Source organism: Phascolarctos cinereus, unplaced genomic scaffold, assembly GCF_003287225.1.
Source record: "Phascolarctos cinereus isolate Bilbo 61053 unplaced genomic scaffold, phaCin_HiC Scaffold_5;HRSCAF=322, whole genome shotgun sequence".
Classification (NCBI taxonomy): Eukaryota; Metazoa; Chordata; class Mammalia; order Diprotodontia; family Phascolarctidae; genus Phascolarctos; species Phascolarctos cinereus.
This window is the reverse complement of record NW_027555958.1, coordinates 476,069,657-476,097,156: the sequence shown is the minus strand read 5'-3', so window position 1 is coordinate 476,097,156 and position 27,500 is coordinate 476,069,657. Positions and strand designations below refer to the sequence as shown.

The window sequence follows — 27,500 nt, the reverse complement described above, 5'->3', positions numbered from 1 at the left end:
GATTAGTGGTTTGGCTCTGGTTTATGAACACGTTGTTGGTTATCGTGCCTTTGTATTCAGTGGTAATTCTGGCTTTTCAGTTTGACTGATGCTCTTAGAGCAGAAGTAATGCTTGGGTTACATCTGTGTTTCCCAGCCAGCTTTATCTACAAAACTGGACACACCGACCCACATAGCTCAATTCAGCACCATGTATTGGGGATCTGCTGCGTGCGTTTCACTTTTAGGCGCTGTGATGCTTGAGACTTGCCCTTTCCCATGGGCAGCTTCTAATCAATCGAGGAGACAAGACATACACATTTGGAATAATGATAGAACAATACACGTCAGCATTCACCTAAGTGCCATTATGTTTGGTACAGATCATCAAATGTCCATCAGAGTAGATGAAAGAAAGAGAGTACATGCCTCTGTGTGTGTGTGTGTGTGCTCGTGTGTGCAGATGTGTATGTGGAAGTGCACATGTGTATGTGTAGGCATGGTCTGGCAGAAATTTGTGTCAGAAAAAGGGGCAGCTGACCCCTAAAAGGAGGCTAGTTCTGGAGAGGCAAAAGAGGCACTTGGGCCTTGCAGTGAGCTCAGAGGCTGGACGTTGAGTGTTGTGATTAGATGAAGAGTTCATTTTTTTAAACAGAGGTAAAAACATTGGGACTTACTTTTCTGCATTGCCTGGCTTCGTATGTCATTTTTTCATTGCCAAGATTATTCCTTCCAGGCAGCTCTGATTGTAAGGAGTTTTTGCCCTTTGTTACAGCAAATATATATGTCGTTGTAGTTCTCACCAACCGTTCCTAATTCCTTTCAATGGATTCAAGCAGAAGAATCGTCTCCAAATCCTACACGGCCCCAAGTAGAGAGGAGGCAATAGGGATCATGCTTCCCATGGTTTTCTCTTCTCTAGACTGGTATTTCCAATGCCTTAATTCAGTCCTCCTGTGGCATGGTTTTGAGACCCTTCATTTCCCTGTCATCAGCCTATAGTCACCTTTCAGCATGCCCCTTTTCTTTCTCAGTGTGATAGCTAGATCTGAACTCAGTACTTCAGATGTCATCTGAGTACAATGGAACACTTGCTTCCCTTTCTCTGTGAGATCACATTGCCTTTGGTTTTGTGATTCATCCCAGTTAACCTGACAACATTGGGCATGTAGGAGGTGGAAAATAAATCTTGGTGCTTGTTTGCTTGCTAACAAACCCCATGAATCACTTTTGCATGGGCTTCCTTCTAACTACCTCCACACAGTTCCATACTTTTGCATTCGAGTCTTTTTGAATTCAATTATCTATCATCCTTAGCAAGTTTTGTGTTTATCCTTAGCAAACCATATCTTACTAAGTTTGACCTGTAATGCAGACTCTTGAAATATTTTTGGATCTTTTTTTCCCCCCTCTGGCATTACACATATCAGCTATCCCTCTTAGCGACATACTCTGTACAGATCTGCTGAAGATTCTGCTGATGTCTTCATTGATGTCGCCCAATGGAAGACGTGTAGCAGAACATGGACGTGGACAGAGATGTCCACATGAGGTGAGATCAGTCCATTGGTCAGCCTGGATTGGTCGTTTGGGTTGAGTTAGGCAGGCAGCTCCAAACACAGCTAACTGTACTGTCCTCTGATCCCTATCTCTTGATCCTGTCCTATAAGAGTACTGGGAGACACTGCCAAGTGTTTCACTAAATCTGAGTCTACCTTGTTGATGGCGTGTTTCTCCTATGTCCCTACAGTGAAGCCTGTGAAAAAGAATATAAAGATGCTTCCCATGAAGCTCATTTGAGCTGCTCGGGCTGGGTAGTCCGGAGGATCTTCAGAAGTCATCTGGCTCACCATCCGTTCCAGAATCGTCAGAGCATCCAAACCATGCCATAACTTGTGAAACCCATCTATCAGCAGTGCTCAGTCAGTCCCAAAGCACTTATTTGGCATCTACTGTGTGCGGGCGCTGGGCTAAACTCAGTGCGTACAAAGGAAGGCAAAAGATGGTCCCTGCCCTCAGGGAGCTTGCAATTTAATTGTTAAAAATGAGGCCAGGCATTGCCCATTCATAACAGCTAGCTTTCTGTAGCGCTGAACACGCTTCATCTCGTTTAATCCCTAAGGACGTCCCTATGAGTTAGGCATACTGTCTGCTAAAGTGAGCGGGGTGGCTATAGCTGGGGTGGGCTCGAGATGACGGTAGTGGAGAGAAGAAGGCTAATGTTTTTTTTTTTTTTTTACCACTGAGGAAAGTGACACTGATGGGGTGAACAGAGCCACCCACGGTGTCTCAGGAAAGATTTGAACTCAGGCTTTCCTAACTCCCAGTCCTTTGCTCTATTCGCCATGCCATTTAACTGCCTCATTTAATTAAAAAGAAATGCGTATTTAGTGTTTATCATTAAGGAGACACGTGGTCTAGAGAAGAAAAAAAATCTGTCTCCTCATTGTTTATTTTGTAAGGGAACAGCTAGAAACCAACACAGCGTGCCTTCATCCAGATAATTCTGTGTAGGATGAGTGCCCTCCAACTCACTGGCTAATGGCCAAGATATGTTGCCTCTCAGAGTTTGCAGGTGCCCGGAGGAGTTGGGGTTGTCCCTTCGCTCTACTACCGTAAGTTCAGGGTCTCCCGCCTTTGTTCGGGGGCAATGCCTTACACCCCAGTTGTGAATCTCTTGAGGGCAAGGATTTTTTTTTCCCTAGTACTTAGTACAGCGCTTTGTAAATAGTAGGCACTTAATAAATGTTTACTTACTGACTAACCAGCCCCAATGATGTTTAACCACTTGTCACTGAGAGCTTTGACAGAGAGATTTACTTTACAGATAAATCGAGAACAAATGTACACCTATTTTTCACCATATGTCCAGAGCAGACTCTTTCTATGCCATCTTGGTTTCTGAGGGAGTGGGTTCAAAACTGACCTCAGTTAGGTCCAGATGCAACAAGGCTGTTGGATGGATCTTTCCTCTGGGCTCCATTTTTTTTTTTGGGGGGTGAGGCAATTGGGATTAACTGACTTGGCCAGGGTTACACAGCTAGTAAGTGTCAAGTGTCTGAGGCCAGATTTGAACTCAGGTCCTTCTGACTCCAAGGCTGGTGCTCTATCCACTGTACCACCTGTCTGTCCCATGGGCTCCACTTCTAAAGGACATTGCTCAAGCTCCGTCCCTCCTCCTCCAGGCACTGATGTTGTCTGCCTATAAAATCCAGCCTAGATCTCAGTCCTGGATTCCTGTGGCTTGGTCTCCCATCGTTGAAGCCCCACCCCGCCCTAGGATGCAACAGTGAGGAAAGCCCTGTTTGTTTAGGGGAGAGAAGGGGAGCATGGCCTCAGAGGGAGATGCCTTCTCCTGATGGAACAGTGTCCATAAAAACTGTCAGTGGTGTACAGCATCCCCATGGGCGTGATGAGCTGTCGGGCCCAGCCCAGGCTATTTGATTCCCATCTGGGTGACAGCCCCCAGGACAGTGGCAGGGGAGGACTTCTCTGAACTCTGTCCAGTGCAGAGGCAGTTTGAGGATGTCAGAGGGCAAGGAGGGCTGAGTCTGGAGCTGGGAAGGCTGCCCCAGGTCAAGCCAACCTGACACCTCCATCTGCCTCATTGTGTTCATCTGTGGAACAGGGATCGTGACAGCCCCTCTCTCTGAAGTCGGTTGTGAGGTCCCCTGAGTGAATATTTAGAAAGAACTTAGTGTAGGGCCAGACATGGTTTGGTTTCTTGTTCAATCATTCAGTTGTGTCTGAATCTATGTGACAAAGACCATGGGGTTTTCTAGACAAAGGTATTGGATTGTTTTTTCATTTCTTTCTCTGTGCCTCCCCATTTTACAGATGAGGACCTAAGGCCTTCTTGCTGAGAGTTGCACAGGTAGTAAGTGTCTGAGTCTGGATTCAAACTCAGGTCTTCCTGACTCCAGCCCCAGCATTCCCTATCCACTGAGCCACCTACCTGCCCTACCCGTAGTAGGCATTTAACGCATGTTTGTTCCATTCCCTTCTTCTTCCCCTATCACAAAGGAGAATGAGATGGTATTAGTATTATCAGTAAAATGATCAGGAGCCCCTTACCTGTGCTCTCTAGATGTTTCAAATCCATTTCTCCCTCCTCCTCAGCACCATAGGCTTCCCTTCCCATGTGCTTTCTCTTGCTTGTGTCTCGTAAGCCCTGGTAATTCTAAGGGTTCTTTCCCATTAGTGGCAGACGTGGGGCTCTGGCACTTTGGGTAGATCTGCTGCAGCTTGTTGCTCTGAAAGGGAATGGGTGGGGGCAGGGGTGAGGGAAGATGAGAAAAGTCCCAGTACTCCAAAATCGTTTTAACAGCAACTCAGGAATTGGATGCTGAGTTTCCTTTGGAACCCCAGAACATAATTACGTCAATTCAAGTTTACTCACAATACAGCTTAAAAAATAATATCAAATATATTTGTCAGAACAATTTCCCAAGTATCATTTGTCATATCCTGATGATTTGAACTCATTTAGGCCAAGTAGGGCTTTGTGAAACATCTCTTGCCCTGGACATCACTTCCTCAGTGACCATTTTTGTTTTGGTCTTTCCAGTATGAAATATTTTTTCCCCTTAATTAAGAAAATAGAATGGGTGTTGGAGTTCACTGTTTCTGCTTTTGCTCCATCGCCTGCTGTCACTGCATCCCTCCTGAGCCACTTAACTGACCCAACCCTTTCTTGCTCTTCATGCATCTTTCCTACTAGCCGCTGCTCACTCCCAGTCATGCCGATGTCCTAGATCACGGATCTTCTGGGTAGCATGGCCATGCTCTTCCTTCCTTCACTGTCTGGCAGTGATTCAACCAGATGCGAATCATCAGTAATGAGCAAATCTAATCTTGAGATGAAAATTCCCAATTCCAAATAGCAGGCAGAACCTCAGCATTAGAAGGGGCATAAAATCAGAGGATCACAAGATCTAAGGAAAGAAGCAACCTCAGAGATCATCTGACCCCAGTCACTAGTTTTATAGATGAGAAAACTGAGACTCAGAGAGATTGAGAGACCCAGCTCGAGGGTCACTTTACAGGAGTGATGCACTTGTGTTCAAACCAAATCCTGTGACTGAATGCTCTGTGCTCTCCCCTAGGCCATGCTGCCTCTGACCTGAAGGCCATCTAATGTAATCCATGCCTAGACAGTGGTCCAGGCCTTCATCGCAGCATGCCTGCCCTGCTGCAGTGGCTGCTGGCAGATCTGCCTGCTTCAAGTGTTCCTCCTCTGCAGCCCATCCTCCACTGGGCCAGCAAAGTGATTTTCCTAAAGCACGGGTTCCAATATGGCAGCGCTGTACTACATGAACTCCAGTGTCTCCCTGTTACCTGCATACCTAGTTCCTGAATCCTTGAATGCCTAGTTCGGCGTTCAAAGCCCTTCATGAACATCCTTCCCCACCCCGACACACACACACACACACACACACACACACACACACACACATCTTTCCACTCTTCTTGTACCTTACACCCTCCTCAGACATGCTCTTTGATTCAATGACACTCTTATCTTTTAGCTCCCAGCATTTCCTCTGGCTGTCCTCTCTGCCTGGAAGGTGATCCCCCCTCCTCTCTGGCCCCTGGCTTCTCTGGCTTTCTTCACGCCCTAATTGAAATCTCACCATCTACCCAAAGCCTTTCCCAACCACTCTTACTTCTAGTCCCTTCCCTCTCTGAAGTGTTTCCTATTGATCTTGTATAAAGCTCCTTTGTGCATATTTGTTTGTTTCTTGTCTCCTTTTGGAGGGCAGGGCCTGTCTTTTTCCTCTTTCTGCATCCATAACCCTTAGCATAGCATCTGGCACATAGTGTGTGCTTAATCAATGCTATTGACCGAGTAGCCTAAAGTCATGCCACTCACCTTCCTATCTAGACATCCACAGGTTCCTTTTGGGATCCTCCACTGACAGGGAATTCGCTGAGGAAGTAGACTGGCAAGTTTTGTTTTCCCCTTTTGTATCGAGCTACATTTTTCTCCCTCTGCAGTTCTTATCAGTTTCTCTTACTTCTTCCTTATGGGGTCTAAAAGAATAAGCTTCATCCCACCCGGGTAGGGCGGTGGAGTAGCTAGAGTGCTGTCCTTGGAATCAGAAAAACCCAGCTTCAGACACTGACTAGTTGTGTGACTTTTGACAGGTCACCGAACCTGTCTGGACCTCAGATTCCTCATTAGTAAATCGAAAGGATTGGACTTTTTTCTCTTTAAGGTACCTTCTATAAAGTGATGTTATGATTCTCTGATCATTTTTCACCTGCCAGCTCTTAGAATACGTAGTGATAGCTATCCTACCCATGCTGCCCGGAGCTCGGTGGGGGTAGAAAATGGAGGCAGGCACCTTGCCATGTCAGTTACAAGAGCCATCAGCAGGGAAATGCATAACTAAAGAGCTTGTTTCCGATAAGTATGGAGAACAATTGGGAATCTTCTAATAACTGGGAGAGTGGGCTCTTTACAATTCTGCAGTTGAAAAGCGATAGATACACCTGCAAAAAATGCAGATTAGGATCTCCATTAAAGGAGAAGGTGAGAGGACGAGGGGAATGATTCGCCACTCTCCGGATTTTCAAAGAGAATGAAGCGCCCCTTGAAAACATGGAAGTGCTTAAAAGGGAAAATGAAGAGTGGAAAAAAGGCTCTGAAGAATCAGAGGGGAACCGTAGCCTTTGTCAGAAGGTTGAAGGAGAGGAAAAAAGTAATATAGAAAAGCAAGAAAAGAGCGACAGAAAACTTTTGTAGCTGTGCAGTGGGTCGGAGGATATTCCTGTAAAGGGTAGGGCTAGACTCTTGAAGAAGAAAGAGCTTGTAGTGCTCTGAGAAATGGAGAAGAGGAATTACCAGTGGTGGGAGGGGAGAGCCCACCCGTCAGTCAGCCAATCATCTGACAAACATTTTATCAAGTGCCCACAGTATAGATGGAAATATACATAGCTCTGGGGGTGCAAAGGCAAAGTAAAACAGTCCCTGCTCTCAAGGAGCTTACACTCTCATGGGGAAGAAAACCCATACATTTATAGATATATTCAAGACACATGCAAAGCAGATAAATGTCCCCGTGGAGGGGAAAGCCCTAGCACCAGGGGTCACTGGGAGAGGATGCCTGAAGATGGTGTCATCTGAGCCTAGCCTGGAAGGAAGCAGAAGATTCCAGGAGGTGGATGGTTGGGCAGGGAGAGCACTTCCACATTATGTCGAGGGTGGGATGGGCCGAAATCTGGAAGGCCAGCTGTGGTGGTTGGCAACTCCCTGCTGAGGCAAACTCGGGAATATAACTGGCCATATTTCAACCTGACGTGAAGAGTAGGGAGATATTCCATTTCCTCTCTGGAATCATTAATCATTCCCCAGACTATAAAATACTTTGGGGATATTTTTTAAAAGCAGAAGAGTCTTGGCTTACTTTAATGTACCAATTCTTCAGAAAGAGGAAGGAACAAGGGAGAAAACTGCTATTCTGGACCTGACCTAAAGTGAGGAACTGCCTGTTGGTGTAGAAATGATGAAAACTGAGAGGTGAATGACTGAAACTTCAGGATTCTCAAGTAGAACCAGGAATGGGGCAGCAGATTCTGATGGAATCTGAGATTTGGGGAGAATAAATTCAGAGTTCAAAGGCAGGATTAACAAGTAGTCCAGGTCCTCCTATTTTAATAGGGAAATTTGGTTATCTGAACATGATCTGGGGTTTAGTGGTCTTCAAGACTGATGTGAGGATGCAGCCAAAATTGGGATGCCAAACTTGGTCTAGGTTAAGAAAGGCACAGTTTCTGGTAAACAGCAAAGCAATAGTCCCTCAGCGCTCCCTTCTGATCAGACCTCATCTAGAGTTTTTGTTGGTGTTCTGTCACTTTCAGTCCCATTCAACTCTTAGTGACCCCATTTGGAGTTTGTTTGGCAGATATATTGGAGTGATTTGCCATTTCCTTCTCCAGCTCATTTTATAGATGAAGAAACTGAGGCAAACAGGGTGAAGTGACTTGCTCAAGGTCACACAGCTAGTAAGTATCTGAGGCTGGATTTGAACTCAGGATGATGAGTCTTCCTAACTCCAGGCCCTGTAGCCTATGCACTGTGGCACCGCCTACCTGTTATCTTCAATTCTAGGCATGTCATTAGAAAAGGTCCCGAGCAGGACCACCACGGTGATAAAAGGCCTTGAGTCTGTGTCGTATGAGGATCTGTTGAAAGATTTTGTAGTGGTAGCTTGTGGAAGAGATGCCTGGAATTGGGAGAGGACGTGGACAGGATAGGCATCAGTCTGAGAGTCACTGGGTTTAGATCCACAAGGCACAGTGGGGACGAGGATTGGCACGGAAGTGGTTTTAGACTTGACATTGAGGGAGAAAGAGCAGCAGCAGCTGCTGCCACCCTCCCACCATGGTCCACAATCAGAATGGCCTCTAGGAGAGGCAGTGAGATTCCCTGTCTTTGGAGGTTTCCAGCCAAGGGCTGGGTGAGCTTTTTATGTCCTGGGAGGGGAGTGTGTGCGAGGTTCCTTTCAACACTAAAGTTCTGTTTTCCAGGAATTTGTGATTTCCTTATATCTGCTAAAAGCATTAGCCTGAGAGTTATTAACGAACGGAATGTGTTAAGGAATGGGCATTTTCTGTTTGTGTTTGTGTACTGAAATAGCCCTTTTCTTTTTCATCATGGTACCAAAGGAAAATGTATTACCAAAATTTAAAATATTTATACCAAAATATGACAATAAGCCTCAAAAAAAAAAAGCTGCTTTCATCTTGAAATTACTTTCTTCACAAACTTCATAGCAAGTTCCCCCAACACGTTTGTATGGAAAGAGGGTCACCTAAGAGCTTAAGCGATGAATGTCCTGCCTGCCCTCCTCCCTCCCTTTCTTCTTTCCTCTCCTCCTTCCCTTCTTTGATTCTAAAACAAAACAAAACAAGACTCTTTTTTCAGTTTAGAGTCCATGAATCTTCCAGGATGAAAGGACCCAGCACTCCTCTTCTCCGATGCCTGCGTTTGGCCTGAAGCCTCTCTGTAGAAGCCCTCGTCAGAGTTCATTCAGCTTCTACATGGACGGCCGCACTAACACGGCTTGGTGATCTCCCATAGTGGCTCATTCTCTTCACGTGGGGGCAGCTCTCCTTGTTTGATGCCGGTCTACATATTGAAAGCAAAATCCGCCTTCCTGTAACTTCTCATCTTTTTTTTGTAGTTGTAACTTCTGGGACTAAGCCAAACAAATGTGATGCCTTTTCAGAATGCCAATTCTTCAATTATTTGAAGACATTAATTCCTTTTTTTTTTTTTTGGCAATTGGGGTTAAGTGACTTGCTCAGGGTCACACAGCTAGTAAGTGTCAAGTGTTTGATCTGAGGCCAGATTTGAACTCAGTTCCTCCTGATTTCAGGGCCAGTGCTCTATCCACTGCGCCATCTAGCGGCCCCCTGAAGACATTAATTCTGACCACCACCTTAACTGAACCCAGACCCCACCAAGTCACCTCTTCCTTGGGCTGCATAAGCCTAGTTCTTTCACTTGGCTCTCGGATGCCATGGCTTCAAGACATCTCATTTGCATGTTTCAGCTTGCCTATTTTCTCCTAAAATGGTGTCTAGAATTGAACATAACTCTCTAGATTTAGTCAATCAGGACAGAATAGAGTGGAACAATCATTCTCCTCATTCTGGACAGGAGATTTTTATTAATGCAACAGATTTTTTTCTTGTTTTTTTGTTTGTTTGTTTTGTTTTGTTTTTTAATGCTAACACATCATACCATCCTCTCATATTGAGCTTGAAGACCTTTCAAACCCTCAGTGTTTAGACCATAAACGATCTTACCAAATTCCCTTATCTTATGCTTGTGCAATTGATTGTTTTTAATTTAAGTGCAGCATTGTCTATTTATCCCTATCCTGATTTCATCTTATTAAATTCTTCCCATTGTATCAGCCCATCAAGATGTTTTAGATAACAATCCTTTCATTCAACACATTACTCATTCCTTTCAGCTTTATGTTCTCCACAGACTGAAGAATCGTGCTCTTCATTGATTCATCCACGTCACTGGTAAAAAGATCAAACAGAGCAGATTCAAGAACAAGTCTGGAATCTGTTCCTAGTGACTTTTCAGGTTAATGGTGAGACAACAACATACCTTCCTTCCAAATCAGTTTCCAATCTGGCAAATTCTTTCAATCAAATTAATCAAATAAATAAATTAGTCAAAACAATTATATGATACTTTATGTAAAGCAATGTGTTAGCTGCTGGCTGAAATAAAAAACTTTAATGTGACTTAGTCCTTATGTACGAGAGACTTTGAACCCATTAGACTATGGAGGAAGCATGGCATTGGGGATGGAGAACTGGCATCCCAGGCAGGAGGAGTCAGATCTGAGTGTCTGATTTAACCCCTTAGTGCTCGAATCAACTTGCTAAGTTGAAGAGAAGGCACAGACCTGTGCTGGCAGCGAGAGTTTTCTCACTGAGGGTTCTCACCCCACCAGTGAAACCAGAAGTTTGGTCCCAAACCATTTTTTCTCTATCTTGTCCATGTGCCTTTTAGGAGATGACCTCAAACACTTCTCTGAGTTCCAGGTTTGCTGAAATATCCCTGTTTGGTAAATCTGTCACCAAATCCCAATGTTAGCGTGGTGGAACATGTTTTCATAAAGATCCTGGACTGACTCAGAGTAATTCCCATTTCCCCAAGTCATGCATTCACAGATTACCATTACTCCCTGTAGAATCATACCCCACCTCTCTTTTTTATATTAGAACATTTGCTGATCCATCCTGTAGCATTTCTGGTCTCAGTCGACACCCAAAGATCAAATACAGTGGTTCTTAAATTACAATCTCCAATAATTCTGTTTTCTTCTTGTTTGACCCCCATCTCAAACCCTGTGCTATGATTCTCCTGGCCAGGTGGCCTGAAGGCAGTGTAGGCAGCTGAACATGTGGGATCACCTCCTTGTTGACCAAGAGTTCAGTTTCAGTTTCATCCCAGTGCTGTCCACTCCGTTTTGCAGAATCCATTTCAGGCTGAAAATCACTATTCTTGATGAAGAACACAGAAACCTAAGAAGAGTTGAGCATTCTACCTGAACTGTTGAAAGGATTTCACTGACCCAAACATGGAGCAGATCTCTGCTGTGCAGTAGCTGTCAAAGAGCTCTAAAATGCCCTTTAGTTTCCATAGCATTTCTTTTTTTTTGGTAAGCCTTGCCTCATTTTGGAATTTTAGCCTTCCTAGCACTCTTCTTTCAGGACCAAGGAATTTTTTTTTTGTTGTTATTCCTTCAATGATGCCCCAGTTTCTGTCTTTTGAACTTGAACTTTCTCCAAACTAAAATCTCCATAAAACCACATATAAAGCCATTATTTTCTTTAAGAATCTTCTCCTCCACCCCTAGTCTTTCTCAGTAAAGTATTTCATACTCACGGGATCAGTATTTCATTTGAAATTGCTATCATACCTCTTGATCAGATTTTCCTTAGCTCATAGTTGTGGTATACATCGTTTTCTTTGAACTTATTGAAAGGCTCAGTTATACTCTGACTATGACCAGCGTTTCCATCTTTGTGTGCTTTGGACTGCTCTGCCTTGATTGGTGAGTTAGTGAAAACAAAACTAAGTGGCTGACCCTATCTGATTGTCCTCAGTCCACCGACCAGATGAAGCTTCATGTACCGTACCACCATACATTTAATGGCTATTTAAACCTTGTCACTTACCCTCTCCTTATGTTCATCCTGTTCCTCTCTCTTTTCACTTCTTGCACTGCACTAATTAATCAAATCAATGCCAACATTGTCCCCTGGTTTGGCCATATATATTTATTGCCCTCTATCCCTTGGCCACCACTCCCATATATGGGGATTTCTGCCATCATGAAATGAACTCCTTTAGGCTAGAAGGTGTTTTATTTTTGCACTTGTGTCCCCAGAACCTATCACAGTGCCTGGCTTATAGCGATCACTTAAGAAAAGCTTTTTCTTTCACTATTCCTTTTTTAAGTTCTCTACCCTACCATTGACTGACACAGTAACTTTTGAGATTACTGTCTTTCTTTCTTTTTTTTTCCTTTTATTAATCCATTCTATCTCTTGCCTTCATTTAAAATTCAGATTTCTCATTTCATCCATATCACATAACAAGGTATTTTCTTTTCTCTAGGACTTCACAATCTACAGGAAGAAAACATGGAAACACCTATGTAAAAACAAGATATTTCCAATCTAATCAATGCAGAATAGGCACTAATTTTAAGGGACATCAGGAAAGGCTTCTTGTCAATGATAGAATTTTAACTGGGGTTTGAAGGAAGTCAGGGAATCCAGGGGCTAGAAATGAGAAAGGAGAGTATTCTAGAAATGGGGGGGGGGAATAACCAAAACACATTCCTGGAGTCTGGATATATAGCATCTTGTGGGAGAAATAGAAAGGAGACAGGTGTCATAGGATTCCAGACTATGTGGGGATGGGGAGTGGAGAGTAAAGAGTAAGAAGATTGGAAAAGGAGGAGGGAAACCAGGTTATGAAGGCTTTGGAATGACAGATGATGTTGCATTTGATCCTGGAGCTGATAGGAGCCACTGGAGTTTATCAAATAGGGGATTGTCATGGTTAGAAGATCTAGCAAAGGATGCAGAAAAGGATTCATCAGACAGGGAAGATGAGGAAGACCAGGAGAGAAGAGTTTCAAAAAACATAGAATAGCAAGGACAAGAGAGTGGTTGACAGCATGAAAAAGTGAAGAGAAGTCAAGAATGGTGAGGATTGAGACAAGGCCACTGGATATTGCAATTAGGTTGTATTTAGTAACTTTGAAGAAAGCAGTTTTGGTTAAAAGTGTCCTGCCCACTCCCGCCACCTGGCTATAAGGTCTCTCTGGGGGGGTTATAGACTTAGGCCAAACCCCAGGATTAACATATGACCATTCTTTAACTATTTTGGATGTTTCCTTAATATATAAGAACCTCCATTGTATTCAACATGTGGAATAATGAAATTACATTCAGGAGACACCAACAAAAAAAGGGAGACATTTAGAGTCCTCCAGTGGTCTGGAGCTTTGGTCTTGGGCTTATCCATTAGAGTCAGGGGAAGAAGCCTTTCTTTTTTAGCTAGTGCTTTTTTTCAAGTCGTCTCCTTCCATCATTCTCAAACCTTCCTTTAATTCTTCTAATTTGTGAAATTTTGAAGCAAGGCTTCTCTGTGCCTGATCCTTCTGGAATCTCTTTCCCATAGCCTTCTCATTATCTATGGTCAATTCAAGGTTTTGGCTGAATACTTGTGTCTTGTATTCCTCCAGTTCAATCTGTCTTCTTCATTTTTAGAGGACCTTGGCTCTCTCTCACTCTAGAACCAGTGGACAAAGTTCTAGAAAAGTGTCAAGAAAGCTTTCATCTTTAAGTCCTATCTGATTTTCATGCTTCCCTTCTTCACTGTTCTGTGGCTTACAATTCTTTAACCCAACCAAGGCTTCTCGCCTTGAGCCCTGTGACAGTCAATCTGGTCAAGTTTATGGATCCTTTCTTGGAATCATGTCTTTAAATAATTGTAAAAAATGCTAAATTTCCATTAGAGGTTACTGACAAGAACACTGTAATGAGTTTCTCCTCTGTGTTCACAAAGTCCCTGTGTGTGTGTATGAGGGAGTGGGTGGAGAGGAAGGGTGAATAGACACCAGGTTAAGAACCTCTGGCCTTGCCATTCTTGCCTAGCCTGCTCTCACTCCAAACTCTCTCTTCTTGCCTGGTCTACCTCAAGCAAAATTCCCTTTTTCAAATTTCAGAATCATAGAGAGACTCTACCAAGCTCTGAATAGTGCATTTTTTTTTTGTTTTTGTGGTTGGCAATGGGGGTTAAGTGACTTGCCCAGGGTCACACAGCTGATAAGTGCTATGTGTCTGAGGCCGGATCCACTGTGCCACCTAGCTGCCCCTTGGATACTGCATTTTAGAGGAAGATCAAATATTCCAGTGGTTTGTGAGATCACGCTGAACTTGTCCTTACTCCTTCTCATGACAAAGGAACTATATATATCCAAGATAGCCAATGGTCTGTCAGTTACCTGGAATGTCCTTGCTTTAATATGGATGAGTGGCTTTGATTCAAACTGATCAATTTTATTTGCATACTGTCTCATATTTTCATATCTGAGTACCTTTTTTGTATCATATGACTTCACTTTAATGTACTGTGACTGATTTTTAAACAAACTGGAGATAGTTTATGGATCCAAATAGGAGTGGTCACCTTAGGAAGTTGCATGGTTAGGACATGTATTTCAGCAATGTCAACAATGCTAAAAATACCATTGACCCTCTTTAGGAATTAACTTCAGAGCCTTCCTGTTGATATTGTCAAAGCTAGCAAGTTTATCATCCTTTGAGGTTGAATTTAATTGCTTGGAAAAAAGTAAAAGTCATCCAGAAACGAGTAAGAAGGCTGGGATGGGGGAGGGACAAGCCACAAGCAGTCAGTGTTTGATCCAGTGAGAGGAGTAGAAAGTAGAGAAAAGAAAGTGATTAGAACAGGGGAAGATTTAGGAGGATTTGGAGTTGTACAGCCAGACTCATGCCCACTAGGCAATCATTCAGCCAGTTAGACAACAAGCAGTTATTAAACACTCAGTGTGTCAGATGTCATGCCAAGTGTTGGGAATAGATAGAAACCAAATACATTATCCCTGCCCTCAAGCAGCTCACCGCCTAATGGGGAAGATCACACACAACTAACAAGATCCATTCAGAGAAGAGAGAAAGCAATCTCAGGGGAAGGCACTGGGGAGAGGCATCCTGCAGAAGGAGCCCTCGTGGTCCATAGTTTCTGCTCATATGAAAGTCAGTCATCGACAAGCAGTTGCTAGGCTCCTGTGACGTGCCACACACTCTGCTAAGCCGTGGGAAACCACAGGCAGAAGCCGGGTCCGTGCCCTCGAGAATCTCACGAGTTGAATGACAGCCCTTTCCCTCAAGCCATCCACCCATGGGGTGTGAGGAAAGAAGAGCCAGGAGATAATAGATTTCAAGTTGGAAGGGTCCTCAGAAGTCATCTGGTTCAATCACAAGGGAAACTGAGGCAGAAGGATTTGACTTGCCTGAGGTCACACTAATAACAGGCACCACAAATAAGATGGGTCTAACCCGTACCCTCCGACTTCTGACGCTGCCATCTCCCCTTCGTGTCATGTTACTTCATCATATAGAAATCAACTGAAGAAAGAGAGGACATTTGTTCTCTAGAAGAGAAGAGTTATGAGGAGCAGAATGTGGTCACTTTCTTCAGATGGTTTAATGGTTTTCCTATAGGAAAGGATTACACTTATTTTGTATGACCATTGGTCCATGAACAATTGGGTATTTTCCCTGGCTGTCCCTCATGCCTGGAATGTTCTCTCTCCTCATTTCTACCTACTGCTTTCCATGTACACAGACATATATACACACACATGCAGGCATATATGCACGTACATGTGTATGTGTGCATGTGTGTATATGCATACATGTACATGCTCACATAAACATATACACCTACACACATATACATAATGTGTATGTGTATATGTAAATATGTGTATATCTATATGTATGTTTTTATATCAAGATATAGATATATACATATCTACATCTCGATATCTATCTGCATCTCTATCTGTCTGTCTATCTTGCTTATGTGTACTATTTCTCTTGTTGTTTCCCCTATTAAATTGAGGGTAGGGACTGTCTTTTGACTTTTTCTTTGTCCTCAGTGGTTAGCACAGGTCCAGGCACATTATGTTTGCTTAATACATGTTTATTAACTGACTGCTCATCTTCGAGGACAGAGATAGGATCGATGGCTGGGAGCACAGGAATGTTTTCCCCTTTCCCCCATATTAATTTTACATAAGGGAGATCTTTCTAACCATCAGTTCTGTCCATGAACGAGAAGGTTGGCCCCTGGGGGAGCTCATTCCCTCTCTCTGGAAGTCTCACAATGTAGCAGACTAGATGGCCACTTAGTAGGGAGGTTAGAGAAGGATTCCTGCTTTAGGAAGCAGTCAGACTAGATGAGCTCTGGGTTCCCTTCCAACTCTAGAAATGGTGATGAAACTATGCCAGATATAATGGCAGTGGCATAAACATGTTTGTTTTGTCCTATATAAACCCAGACTTAAAGCATGATCTAGTATATAAAGGAAACTTTGCCTGACTCGTGAAAAAATTATCTGTTCCCGAGGTATTCCCACTTATAAAAAATGATGACTATTTTTAAAAAAAATTTGAATTCCATTGCATTTTTTTCTTCTTCTGATTCTTCTAAATCATCCAGATCATAAACTGGTTTATTCTGACTCCCAGAAACAGCTTTGAATTTAGGATTATAAGAAAACAGGAAACTTGCCAACCATCTCTCAGGAGGTAGAAAGAAGTGATTCAGAAAGGGTTAAAAGGAACTTCAAATGAAAAATGTGTCACTCTTTCTTACATTTTAGCTCCTATTTTCTACTTGACTTTTATCCCAACAACTGATGAGAAGAGTTTGGTAAAAGAAGCTGAGACTGGTGTTTGCTACTCAGTCTGTGAAATGTCATGATGAATAATACAATGTGTTTTGACTTTCTTTGAATTTTGAATTCTGATCTTTTTTTTTTTTAATGATTATTGTCTGGTTTGTGACTAATTTATTGAACATTCACTATTTCTCCTTGGAGGGTAGAGATTATTCATTATATTTGTATTTTTATCCCAAGTGCTGGCACACAGTAGGTGTTTAATAAGTATTTGTTGATTAATTAAGACTACTATACACAGTAACACTGGCAAAAGATTCTGGGTCATTATGGAAGGCCACACAAGAAAGGCAGAAATATGGTGCCTGCTGACAAGGAGTTCATATTCTAATGGGGAGACCACATAAAACCATGTATATACATGAATGTACACATATATATTTATATATATATGTATATGTATGTACAAACACGTGTGTGTGTGTGTGTGTGTGTGTGTGTGTGTGTGTGTGTGTGTGTGTGTAATGTAAATAGAAGCATTTCAACATTCCCTTCCCTGCAGTCACACAGCTGCTGCTCTGTTTTTGGTTGTAGCTGCTCTGTTTTTGGTTGTAACAATCTCTCACCTGGACTACCACAATAGTTATCTTTCTCAATAGTCTTCTTGCCTCGTCTCTCCATACTCTAATTGGAGATAAGATACTAATGGGGCTGGGAGGCAGGAAAGGCATCTTGTAAAGGTTAAGATGTGCTGTCACACCCCAAAGATACAGATGAGCTTACTACTGGCTGTTTCTTACACATAGAATGCTTTTTCTCTTCACCTCCATCTCTCAACTCTAATGAGAGACCTTCTTCAGACGTTGCAAGCAAGTAGAACACACAGGCTGCTGCAGTTGCCAAAAACATTTTATCCTAAAGATGTGCTCACATAAATAGAAAAGGTCCCTACTGAAGAGGTGTTCAATAAACATTCATTGTCATCTGATTTGGTGAGCTACATTCATGTTATCTTGTCCCCAAAGTGAAAACTGGAATTTAACTGCTTTATTAAAACCATTGGTGATTGTTGTAGTTCTAATAAGGAATACAGAAATTAGCTTCCCAAAGCATTTTTGGGAGGTAGATTCCTGGCATTGAATGCTTTAGGGTATTTCTCCCCTCCTCCATGTTAGTTTACATTTTACTTTAAACATTCGGGACTGGTACATATATATGCATGATCTATAAACCTGTGCTCGTAAGGACCTTTCATTGTTGCTAAGCACCAACCAAAACTGCTGGGTAAGGTTTTATTGAATGCACAACTGTTCTATGTCCTTTATTTTACTCTAATAATTTATTTAGAACTATACAAAGAAGATTTACCTTGCAAAAAGAGATATAAAAGATTCTGAATAAAATACTTAATCAAATGTAGGGTGCTAATGGCATGCCATTTTTTTGATGAATGAGAATAGAAACCTTCACCTTCTACACACACCCTTTCCTTTTTTCTCACAGCTGCCAGTCCTTTCTGCTCCCATCACAAATTACTTTATATTCATTTTGTGCATCTTTTGAATATGTGCATGTTGTCTCCCTGACAGAACATAAGACCTTTGGGAAGAGTGCTCTTTCATTTCTGTCCTTGTATCCTAGTGCCCAGCACAGAGCCTGGTAAATGAGGCTTTTTTAGTGCCTAATGACGTGTTGATTATTGTTATGGGGAGGTGAGAGACCTCTGGACAGATGGCCTCAGTTCTTTTCAGGCGACGAGGAAGATGAACTCCTCTGCTGAAAGGAGGAAAAATGGTGTCGGTGGCTTGAAATGGAAGGAAAGGAGTGAGTGTTGTGGTGCACGCCTGTACTTTTTACTGCTGCAGAAGACAAGGTTGGTGGAATTGCTTGGGTTTATGAGTGCTGAGCTGTGCTGTCCACTCCAAGTCTGCAATCAATGCCTGGGGGCAGGAGGGGTGCCAGGCTGCCTAAGGAAGGGCAATTTTGTCTTGCCTGGGAAAGGTCTAGAGACCCAATCTCAAAAGAAGAAGCAGAAGATGAAAATGTGGAAGAGTAGGAGAAGGAGGAAAAGAAGGAAGAAAAGGAAGAACAGGAACAGACTAGAACAGTTATCAAGGAGAGTAGAAGTTTTGGTGGGCAGCCAATCAAAGTCCATTTATGATTGGATAATGTAAATTGGCATTAGACCCAGGCAGCACGATCATTTGGCTTTCTCCAGCAAAATTAGCTCTTAGGACACTGCCTAACTCATGGTTAGCACTTCATAAATGTTTATTTATTGATGATTGACTGAATTCAGGAGCACAGAGGCTAGACAAGGGGCTGGGTGGTGGGAGTGATTCTGAGATGTAATTGTTTTAAAGGATTCCAGCATCCTTTTTGAGGGAGCAGATGGCCAATGTCAGTCCTGAAGTCTTCATTGCCCTTTCCTCCTTACCTCATTCATCCCTGGAATGTAATCAGTCACACCCTGTTACAGTGATCATCTAGTTTTAAAATCAGTATGTAATAGTCTAAGTGGTCCATCTTCTGCAGCTTTACTCATTTTATAGTAAATGAAAGTTAGGAGCATAATCACAATCACTTAGAGAATTCCTAACATTTAGACAGAAGTCTGACTCCTGGCTTGAATTTTAAGTTATATTTATCTTTAGCTAACCCTTGCCTTCCTTGTGAACCAGGCAAAATGCAGATTGTGCAAAGTAGGAGTAAAGAAGCAACTCAAATGGATTGTGGTGTCTTTTAATGGATAAGCACTGGCACCAGAAGTTGAGGAAAGAGCAGACTTTTTTCCTTAAACTTCCCTCAGGCTGGGAGAAGTGGATATAATTGGTGGCATGGCTTCTAGCATGTGAGGAGGTGATGATCAGATCTGGGCAGTTTGGAACTATGGATGGGGGAATACTTGAGGGTGATGATGAGATTCGAGGGATGACCAACCCTGTGTATAGCTCGGCTGGAGCAGAGATCCAGGTTGTAGGGTTGGAGGAAGCTGGCAAATTAAGATGGCTCCTTATTCAATGGGCTTTGTTGAAGTCCTCAAGTACAAGGGCCGCTAACACTCCTAGGTCTTTTTTCAAATCGAATGTGGTCTGGCAATATTTTGCTCATTCTAGACTTGTGCTGTTTTTGTTTTTTTTTTTAATTTGAACCCAAGTAGGTTCCTATTTATATGTATTCATTTTTAGATTGTTAGAGTTAGTCCTTCATTCCAGCCTGATAAGACCTTCTAATTCTGTCATCTAAAATACCTATCACCTGAATGTCATTTATACACAAGAAATTTAAATATTCATCCTCTTCAAAAAGATCATGAAGGTGGATATTTCAAACTCTTGGTGGGACTCTCGATATTGATCTTTTGTTAAATTCTCGGAATGAAAAAAAAAAGTTAATGCAAAGATTCCTTGTGAATCCTGGGGTCCACAAATCATCTTCACAAGTACTGGATTAGAGGCTTGGTAAGCCTTCAGCTGTGTGGATAAAAGGCTGGTGCCTTAGTGCATACCAGGTTCGTGAGAATCAGTGTGAGTGTGCAGCCCAGTGGGTGGAGCTCCCCTCTCACTGCCAAGAGCCACCTTCTTCCCCTCTTCCTCTTCGTTTGTCGCGTTGTCCTCTTCCCACTCTGGTCCTGTTGGTCGGGATTGGCATCACCGTCTTCCTCGTCATGTCTTGTTTGGTCTTTGTTTTCCCTTGAAGCCCTCGTCCAGGTCTTTTTTGTGCTTTTCTTTTTAAAGACCACGTCATTGTCCTTGGTGTCCTGGATTGGGGAGAGATGATCTTTGAACCTTCTAGAAGGGAGACCAGCCTGCACAGAGGCCATTGACCTCTACACCCTGAGATTCTTGGCCTGCTGAGCTGTCAGAAGCTGCGTCCTCAGTCCTCTTCAGCTTAGAGTGGGGAGCGGTCTTAGAGGACATCGGGTCCAACCGTCTGACTGGAGGGATGAGAGAAGGAAGGCTCAGGGAAGTTCAGCGACCTCTCTAAGTTCATCCACGTGGTTAAAAAAAAATAGCAGAAGGAGGATTTGAACCCAGGGTCTCTGCACCAGTCCTGTTTTTATTGTGTGGCACTTTCTCCATCTCTGTAACAAAGATGCTTTGAACTCAGTGCCTCCTACATGAAAGAAAGTGACTTGTTCTTTCCTTTCTCTGTTTCTATGTTTTTTCAGTTGACATCACTCCATGTATCAGACTGCTCTACACCCGGCTGATTCTCTGTCCTTTACTAGAATCAAGATTCCTTCTAGGCCAGGACCTTCCCTTCCCTTTGCAATGTCCTCCCTCTGCAGAGACACTCCTACTCCTGGTACCTCTTTCAAAGTCCCTTTTGTTTGAAATCATCAGAGAAAAGCCCAAAGTTTGGTGTCTCAAAGAGAGCTCCTTGGTACATTTTCACCTGGATGATCCCTCCATTAAAAGCTAAGGAAATCTGTCTTGAAAGGTGACTAGCTGTTAGGCTGATGTGTGTGAGACTGACTTGGATGGTCTCTAGCACTTGGAGGTCCTGAGGCTGGGGGCCCAGTTGGGATAGAGCGAAGCTCTTTATTCCCATATCTCCCGATTGTGAGTCCAAACCTGTGTATGACCTTGTATGTTGAGCAAGGGGCAAGGCCCTCAAAGATCTCTCAAACCCCTGCTAAAGCTGGAGCAAATTGTTTGTGTCTCTTCTACCTTCAGCAAGCCAGCTAACTGTGCAGAAGGCTACTTTATAGGATATATAGATATCCTATCAATATCTCTACGAGAGTCAAAGGGAAGGAAAGGGGAGAGGGCCATGAAGAGAGCAATACTAATATGGGTTTACCATAGTCTGCTTTGTTGCATAAAGCCCCTCCTGAGTTTCCTAGTGTTGTTAGGCTTAGTTACATTTAATCAATTTTTTTATATCCTGGCTGTTAACTGTGGTGACAATTCCAAAAGCTCATTTATATAAGGTATTATGCTTACAGCTGACTTTACTTCACAAAGAGATCCCACCCTTCCCCCATATTCTTAACTAATGAAGTAGGCCATAGCCTTATGAATCTATTAGTCGGTAGTGGAAAGTTCAAAGAACAATTTAACTTGAGCCTAGAAGAGACCTAGACCTCAGAAGTCATCTGCATCAAACTTTACCCAAAGGGCATGTCTTTTAAAAAAAAAATTAATAAATTTTATTTTATTTTCCCTAATTACATGTAAAGATAATTTTTAATATTAATTTTTGAACAAATTTGAGTTCCATATTTTCTTCCACCTTTCCTTCCCTCCCCCTCCCTGAAATGGTAATTGATTTAACATATTTCCGTCTTAGTAATGTTGTGAAAGAAGAAACAGGAAAGAAGAAAAAGGAAAAACACACACACACACACAAAGTGAAAATGGTGTGCTCCAATCTGCATTTAGACTCTCTCAGTTCTTTCTCTGGATGTGGATAGCATTTTCCATCATGAGAAGGACAAATCTTGTTGACCACAATCTGAGAGTCATCCAGGTTTGATTAGAAGAATGTTGAAGAATACATCAGTGCGTTCTATTTTTAGACTACTTGTAAGTTACAATAAAAAAAAAATCTTGATACGATATTATAAGAAATTATTAAAGGAAATTGCTTTGAAGTTCTATAACAACAGGGTAAAGCAGAAATAGAAAAAAAAAATCACTGATCAGCACCTGAAAGAGATGCTAGGAGGAAAACTTACAGGAATATCATAGCTAAGTTTCAAAGCTCCCTTATCCTTCAAAGGAGAAGGAGAAGATATTGTAAGCAACAAGAAAAAGAAACACATTTAAATATCATGGAGCTATGATCACGATTACACAAGAACTAGCATCTACTACATTGAAAGACCATAAGTCTTGGAACATTATATTTCATAGAGCAAAAGAGCTGGGATTATAACCAAGGGTAGTTTACTCAGCAAAGTTAAGTATAATACTGATTTTTTTTTTATTAAAAAAGAACATTTAACAAATTGAAAGACTTTCAGGTATTTGTGACAAAAGAGCAGAACTTAATGGAAAATTCAACATATAAGAGCAGGAGAAATAGAAGGTAAACATTAAAGACCAATTAGAAGGGACTCAATAAGGTCAAACTGTTTACTTCTTACATGTTAAAATGTTATTAGTATTCTTATGACTATCATCATTTAGGTAGGTATGGGCTGAGCTGTACGTGATAGGGTGGTTCTAAAAATAAAACTTTGTAAGGAGAGATAACAATGAGTAATTGTTTTATACAAACGATGCATTAAAGGAAGAATTGATACAGAAGAAGCAAGTGGGGGGGGCTGGTAGTGCTAGAACCTTACTCTCCTCAGAAATGGGTTAAAGAGAGAATAACATGCATATCTAGAAGGTTATAAAAGTCTCCCAAATTTAGAAAGAAATAAGAGGGTAAGGGGATAGGATAGGGAGGGACTTTTAGAAGGATCTGTAGATTAAGAATTAGAAGGGGGAGAGGATAAGGGAGAAACTCTTAGAGGGCTGGATAGATTAAGGAGGGCAAGTTAGCGGCAGAAGTAAATTAGATGAGTGAGCAGGGATAGAGCAAATAGGGTGAGAAGAATAGTGAGGCAAAATAAGATGGAGGGAAACTCATAACAAGTAGTTATAATGTACAATGTGAATGAGATGAATTTACCCACAAAACAGAAACACATAGCAGAATGGATTGAAAATCTGAACTCAACAATATGTTGATTTCAGGGAATAAAATAAAAATGAGAGATTCACACAGATAAAGAGCTGGAGTAGAATTTATTATGTAAAAAAAACCAAACGGGTAGTAATCATGATAGTTAATGGTAAAACAGATTTAATTAAAAGAGAAAAATAGAGAAACTGCACTATGCATCACCAATGTCATTCCATATTGTTTTAGACTATTTAAAATAACTAGACAGAATAAAATACCTGAGAGTATACCTGCCAAAACAGACACAGAAACTGCAGGACCTTAAACATAAAACACTCTTTGTGCAAATGAAGTCAGATTTAAATCATTGGAGAAACATTCATTGTTCATGAACAGGCAAAGTCAATATAATAAAAAATGACATTTTAACCTAGCTGATCTATTTATTCAATGCCATCCCAAATAAATCACTAAAAATATTTTGCTGAATTAGAAAAAATAAAAGCAAAATTCATTTGGAGGAACAAAAGGTCAAGAATGTCAAAGAAACTAAGGGGGGGGGATGTAAAGGAAGGAGATTCAGCAGTACCAGACCTTAAACTATCTTATAAGGGAAGAGCATTATTGATGTATAAAACGATTATTTTAAATTAACATTTTATGTTAAAAATAAAAATCAACATAGCCAAGATTAGAAGGAAAGCAGAAAATTGGGAGGAAAACTTTCATAGATAGTCTCTCACATAGGATATGTTTGTGGTAGAATGCTGCTGTGATAGAAGAAATAAACTCGTTGATTTAGAAAAACATGAAAAGATTTGGAGCTATGAAGGAGGATTCCATCCACCTCCGGCAAAAGAACTGGCAAATAGAAATAGAAATGTTATGGTCTTGCATGTTAGGTATATGTATATATGTGTATGTTTGTAGATATGTACATGTATTTACATTTCATTATAGCCTTCTCGGGGTGGGGCCAGGGAGGGAGGAAAAAAAAGTTAAAAATGCACCTCCGAGAACAACCACAAACAGAACCCTGGCCGGAAGCACAGAAAAGCTGGGCAGCTTGGAAAACAGTATGCAGGATTTGATTCACAGGTTTTCATGAAATGGAAATTTAATGTTTTATATTGAATCCTCCCATGTTCTGCCGTGTACATGGAAATGTTCTTTTTACCTTTTCTCATTTTGTATTTGAGTTTAAAATGAATAAAACATTAACAATTGTGTTATAGCTATTTTTTAACAATAATAGCTGACTTTACAAGACACTCTCAGTTTATGAGGCACTTTTTTGTGCATTAGGACATATGGCATAGAATGGATTTCTTAGCCAGGAAGACCTAAGTTCAAATCTTGCCTCTGACACCTGCTGTTTCACTCTGGGAAAGTAACATAACCTCTGAGAGCAATAGACTTTGTTCAACCACCTCTTCCCTCTGCCCCTGTGGCTCTTTTCTCCCATTGCTTAGTTCTTCCCAAACCTCCATTTTGTGGAAGGACCCAAAAGAGACAAATGAAGGACCCTTCATTTCCCACACCTTCTTGCCATGTCCATGCATGAGTACCTCTTCTTCCCCCTCACCCCTACCAACTTCCTTTCAGGTGTGTGTCTGCCAATGGAACGCAAGCTCCTAGAAGCTGGGAGCTGTCATTCTCCGCACTTAGCATAGTGTCTGGCTCATAGGATGTGCCACATAAATGCTCACTGACTTAATCCTAGTAAGACTGTAATATGAAGACAAGGTGCCAACCAGCATCGGTAGAGAAAATTGCTCAATGGGGCTTCCTGTCATCAGTGAAATCACAGGTCTAGTCTCCCGTTATCAATTGGTTCAACAATCAAGTGTGGTAGGCAACTGTAGTTTTCACTGTCTACACTTGTACTGTTGAGGAGGCTGAGGCTTAGTGTGGTGAAGTGGGTGGTGATAATTCATTTCTTTATACTCTATTTCCTTCTCTCTACCGTATTTTTAATTCTTTAATGGTTAAGACTGTGTTTTCTTTCATCTTTGTATTCTCAGTGCCTTGAAAATTATAGGTGATTAATACATATATGTTGATTTAAATCAAGCAACACAAACCAGATTGGAATTATTACCATCTCCATTCCAGGTTCTCTATTGACCCTTGATGGAGCCTAAAATCACATCAGCCTTTTTGGGGAAATAACATCATGTTGCTGAATTATTTTGAACTTGTACTTTCCCGAGATATCATTTGCTTTTCCGCTTTGTAAGTACAAGTCTATACAGGAATACTATCATGCCTGGATATTCATAAGAACTTTTGTTGTTCAGTCTCATTTTTCAGTCACGTCCAACTCTTTGTGACCCCATTTGGGGTTTTCTTGATGAGGATACTAGAGTGGTTTGCCACCTCCTTCTCCAGCTCATTTTACAGATGAGGAACTGAGGCAAACAGGAGTAAGTGACTTGCCCAGGGTCATACAGTTAGTAAGTTTCCGAGGCCACATTAGAACTCGGGAAGATGACTTTTTGTGACTCCAGGCCCTGTGCTCTGTGCACTGTAGCACCTAGCTGCTCACTCACGAGAACTAGTTCCTTACAACAGCTATCAGAAATTATTACCCTTACAGGCAATGTCTCAAAATCCAATGTATCTTACAAATGTTGCCCGCTTACCCCTTCAAGATTACTCAGCCTAAACCTTAACAAAGGCAGATTAAGGCTACCTTTTATAACTCAACTAAAGGGCGCCGTGCTGGACCTAGAGTCAAGAGGGCCTGGATCTAAATCCAACCTCAGACGCCTACTAGCTGTGTGACCCTGGGCAAGTCCCTTAGCCTCTGTTTGCCTCAGTTTCCTCATCTTCAAGATGGGGATAAGAATAGCAGCCATCTTTCAGGATTGTTGGGAAGATAGAATGATAGGTGTAAAGAATTTTTTACAAACCTTAAAGCACTGTAGAAATGCTAGCTGTTATTGTCATTGCCATTTATTTCAAGGACGGGACATTCATGCAAGCAGCTCAAAAGCTGGGTCCACAGCTTCTGTTTCATCCAGAAAGATCAGGATGGAAATCGATGTAATCAGTTAAATGTAGAGAATTCATATGAAGTGTTTGAGGTAGGACGATATCAGGCATGAGAGTAGGGTAGGGTGGAGAAAGCAGCCGAAGAGGCATGTGAAGGGATGGGAGAGAAGAGAATGAAAATGAAGCCTGGGACCCGCGGGAGGAAAGTCTTCAAGCTGTACAGTTGTCTGTAATTAAAGTTCTTTACTGTTGGTGTTTTTTTTTTCAATTCTTTTACAAATAAGGAGTGATAGACATCTTGAATTTGAAAGAAATATTAAGGATCATTGGCATACAGTCTGTTGCTATTAGTTAATTAATAAATGATAGAGGGCATTTTTTCTCCTCACTGCATTAAAAACCTAGTGACTGATTTGTTCAACCTATAATCATTTTAAGATACCTTTGAAAATGATTTTACAAAAATCAGCAGTGTATGTGAGCCCAGAGTAAGCTGCTTCTTTGTCTTCCTAACTAAGAAGGCGTTGTTCAGTTGTTTTTCAGTCCTCTGGCTCTTCATGATCCCATTTGGGGTTTTCCTGACAAATATGCTAGAGTGCTTTGCCATTTCCTTCTTCAGCTCGTCTTACAGATGCAGAATCTGAGAATAAAAAGATTAAGTGACTTGCCTGAGGTCACGCAGCTAGTAAGTATCTGAGGTCGAATCTTCTTGACTCTGGATCAGAAACCCTATCTATCTACTGCACCACCTAGCTACCCCAAGAATAGGGCACCTTTGATATTTAAAAGATGGAAGCCTTTGATTTTTCTTAGGTAGAGGATGAGAGAAGGATTGATTAGTATAAAAACTGGGGCTTAGTCCAAGTCAGGGTGAGACTCACCCATCCATCCACCCATGCAGAAAGAAACGATGTGAAGAGCAAATATAATATCTAGTTGGGACAAGGATGGAGGACCACAGGATATCACAATCAGAAGTTTAGTATTTGGGATGGCCAAGGATGTGGTTTTCCTCTGATGAACTATGCTGGTATGCTGGAACATCGAGTGCCTGCTGCTAAGGGTGACATGGAAATTCCATCTCCTAAGCCTCTTTGGTGTTTTGTTTTGTTTTTTACAGGCTGAGATTGTCCCCAAGGGGAAAAAGCTTCCAAAACCATATGGAATATTTTCATTGGAACACAATGCTCTTCTTTCCTGCGCTTTATCAGAGTTACAGAAAAAAGAGTACCCACGGCAGCCCCGAAAGTTAAAGCGCAGTAAGGGTCAGTCACATGAGTCTTATTTTTTTCCCCTCAGTAAACTATCTGAATGAAAAGAAGTTATGGTTGGATTGAGTCATGAACCATACGTTGAGAATATTGGGTAAAGTTGCACTTCTCATAATTATGTGGATGTGTGTTTGTGTACATGTATATGCAC

General features: G+C 41.8%; 1 protein-coding gene across 2 annotated transcripts in view; it reads left to right on the top strand.

Moving 5' to 3' along the window:
* The window catches only part of LRRIQ3 (leucine rich repeats and IQ motif containing 3), a 138,385-nt gene that overhangs the window by 88,682 nt on the left and 22,203 nt on the right, over positions 1-27,500 (top strand). For both annotated transcript variants that reach the window (XM_020968580.2, XM_020968579.2), the window contains one exon: positions 27,199-27,343. In XM_020968580.2, coding sequence (XP_020824239.1) covers positions 27,199-27,343 — 145 coding nt within the window. The remainder of the gene's footprint in view (positions 1-27,198; positions 27,344-27,500) is intronic.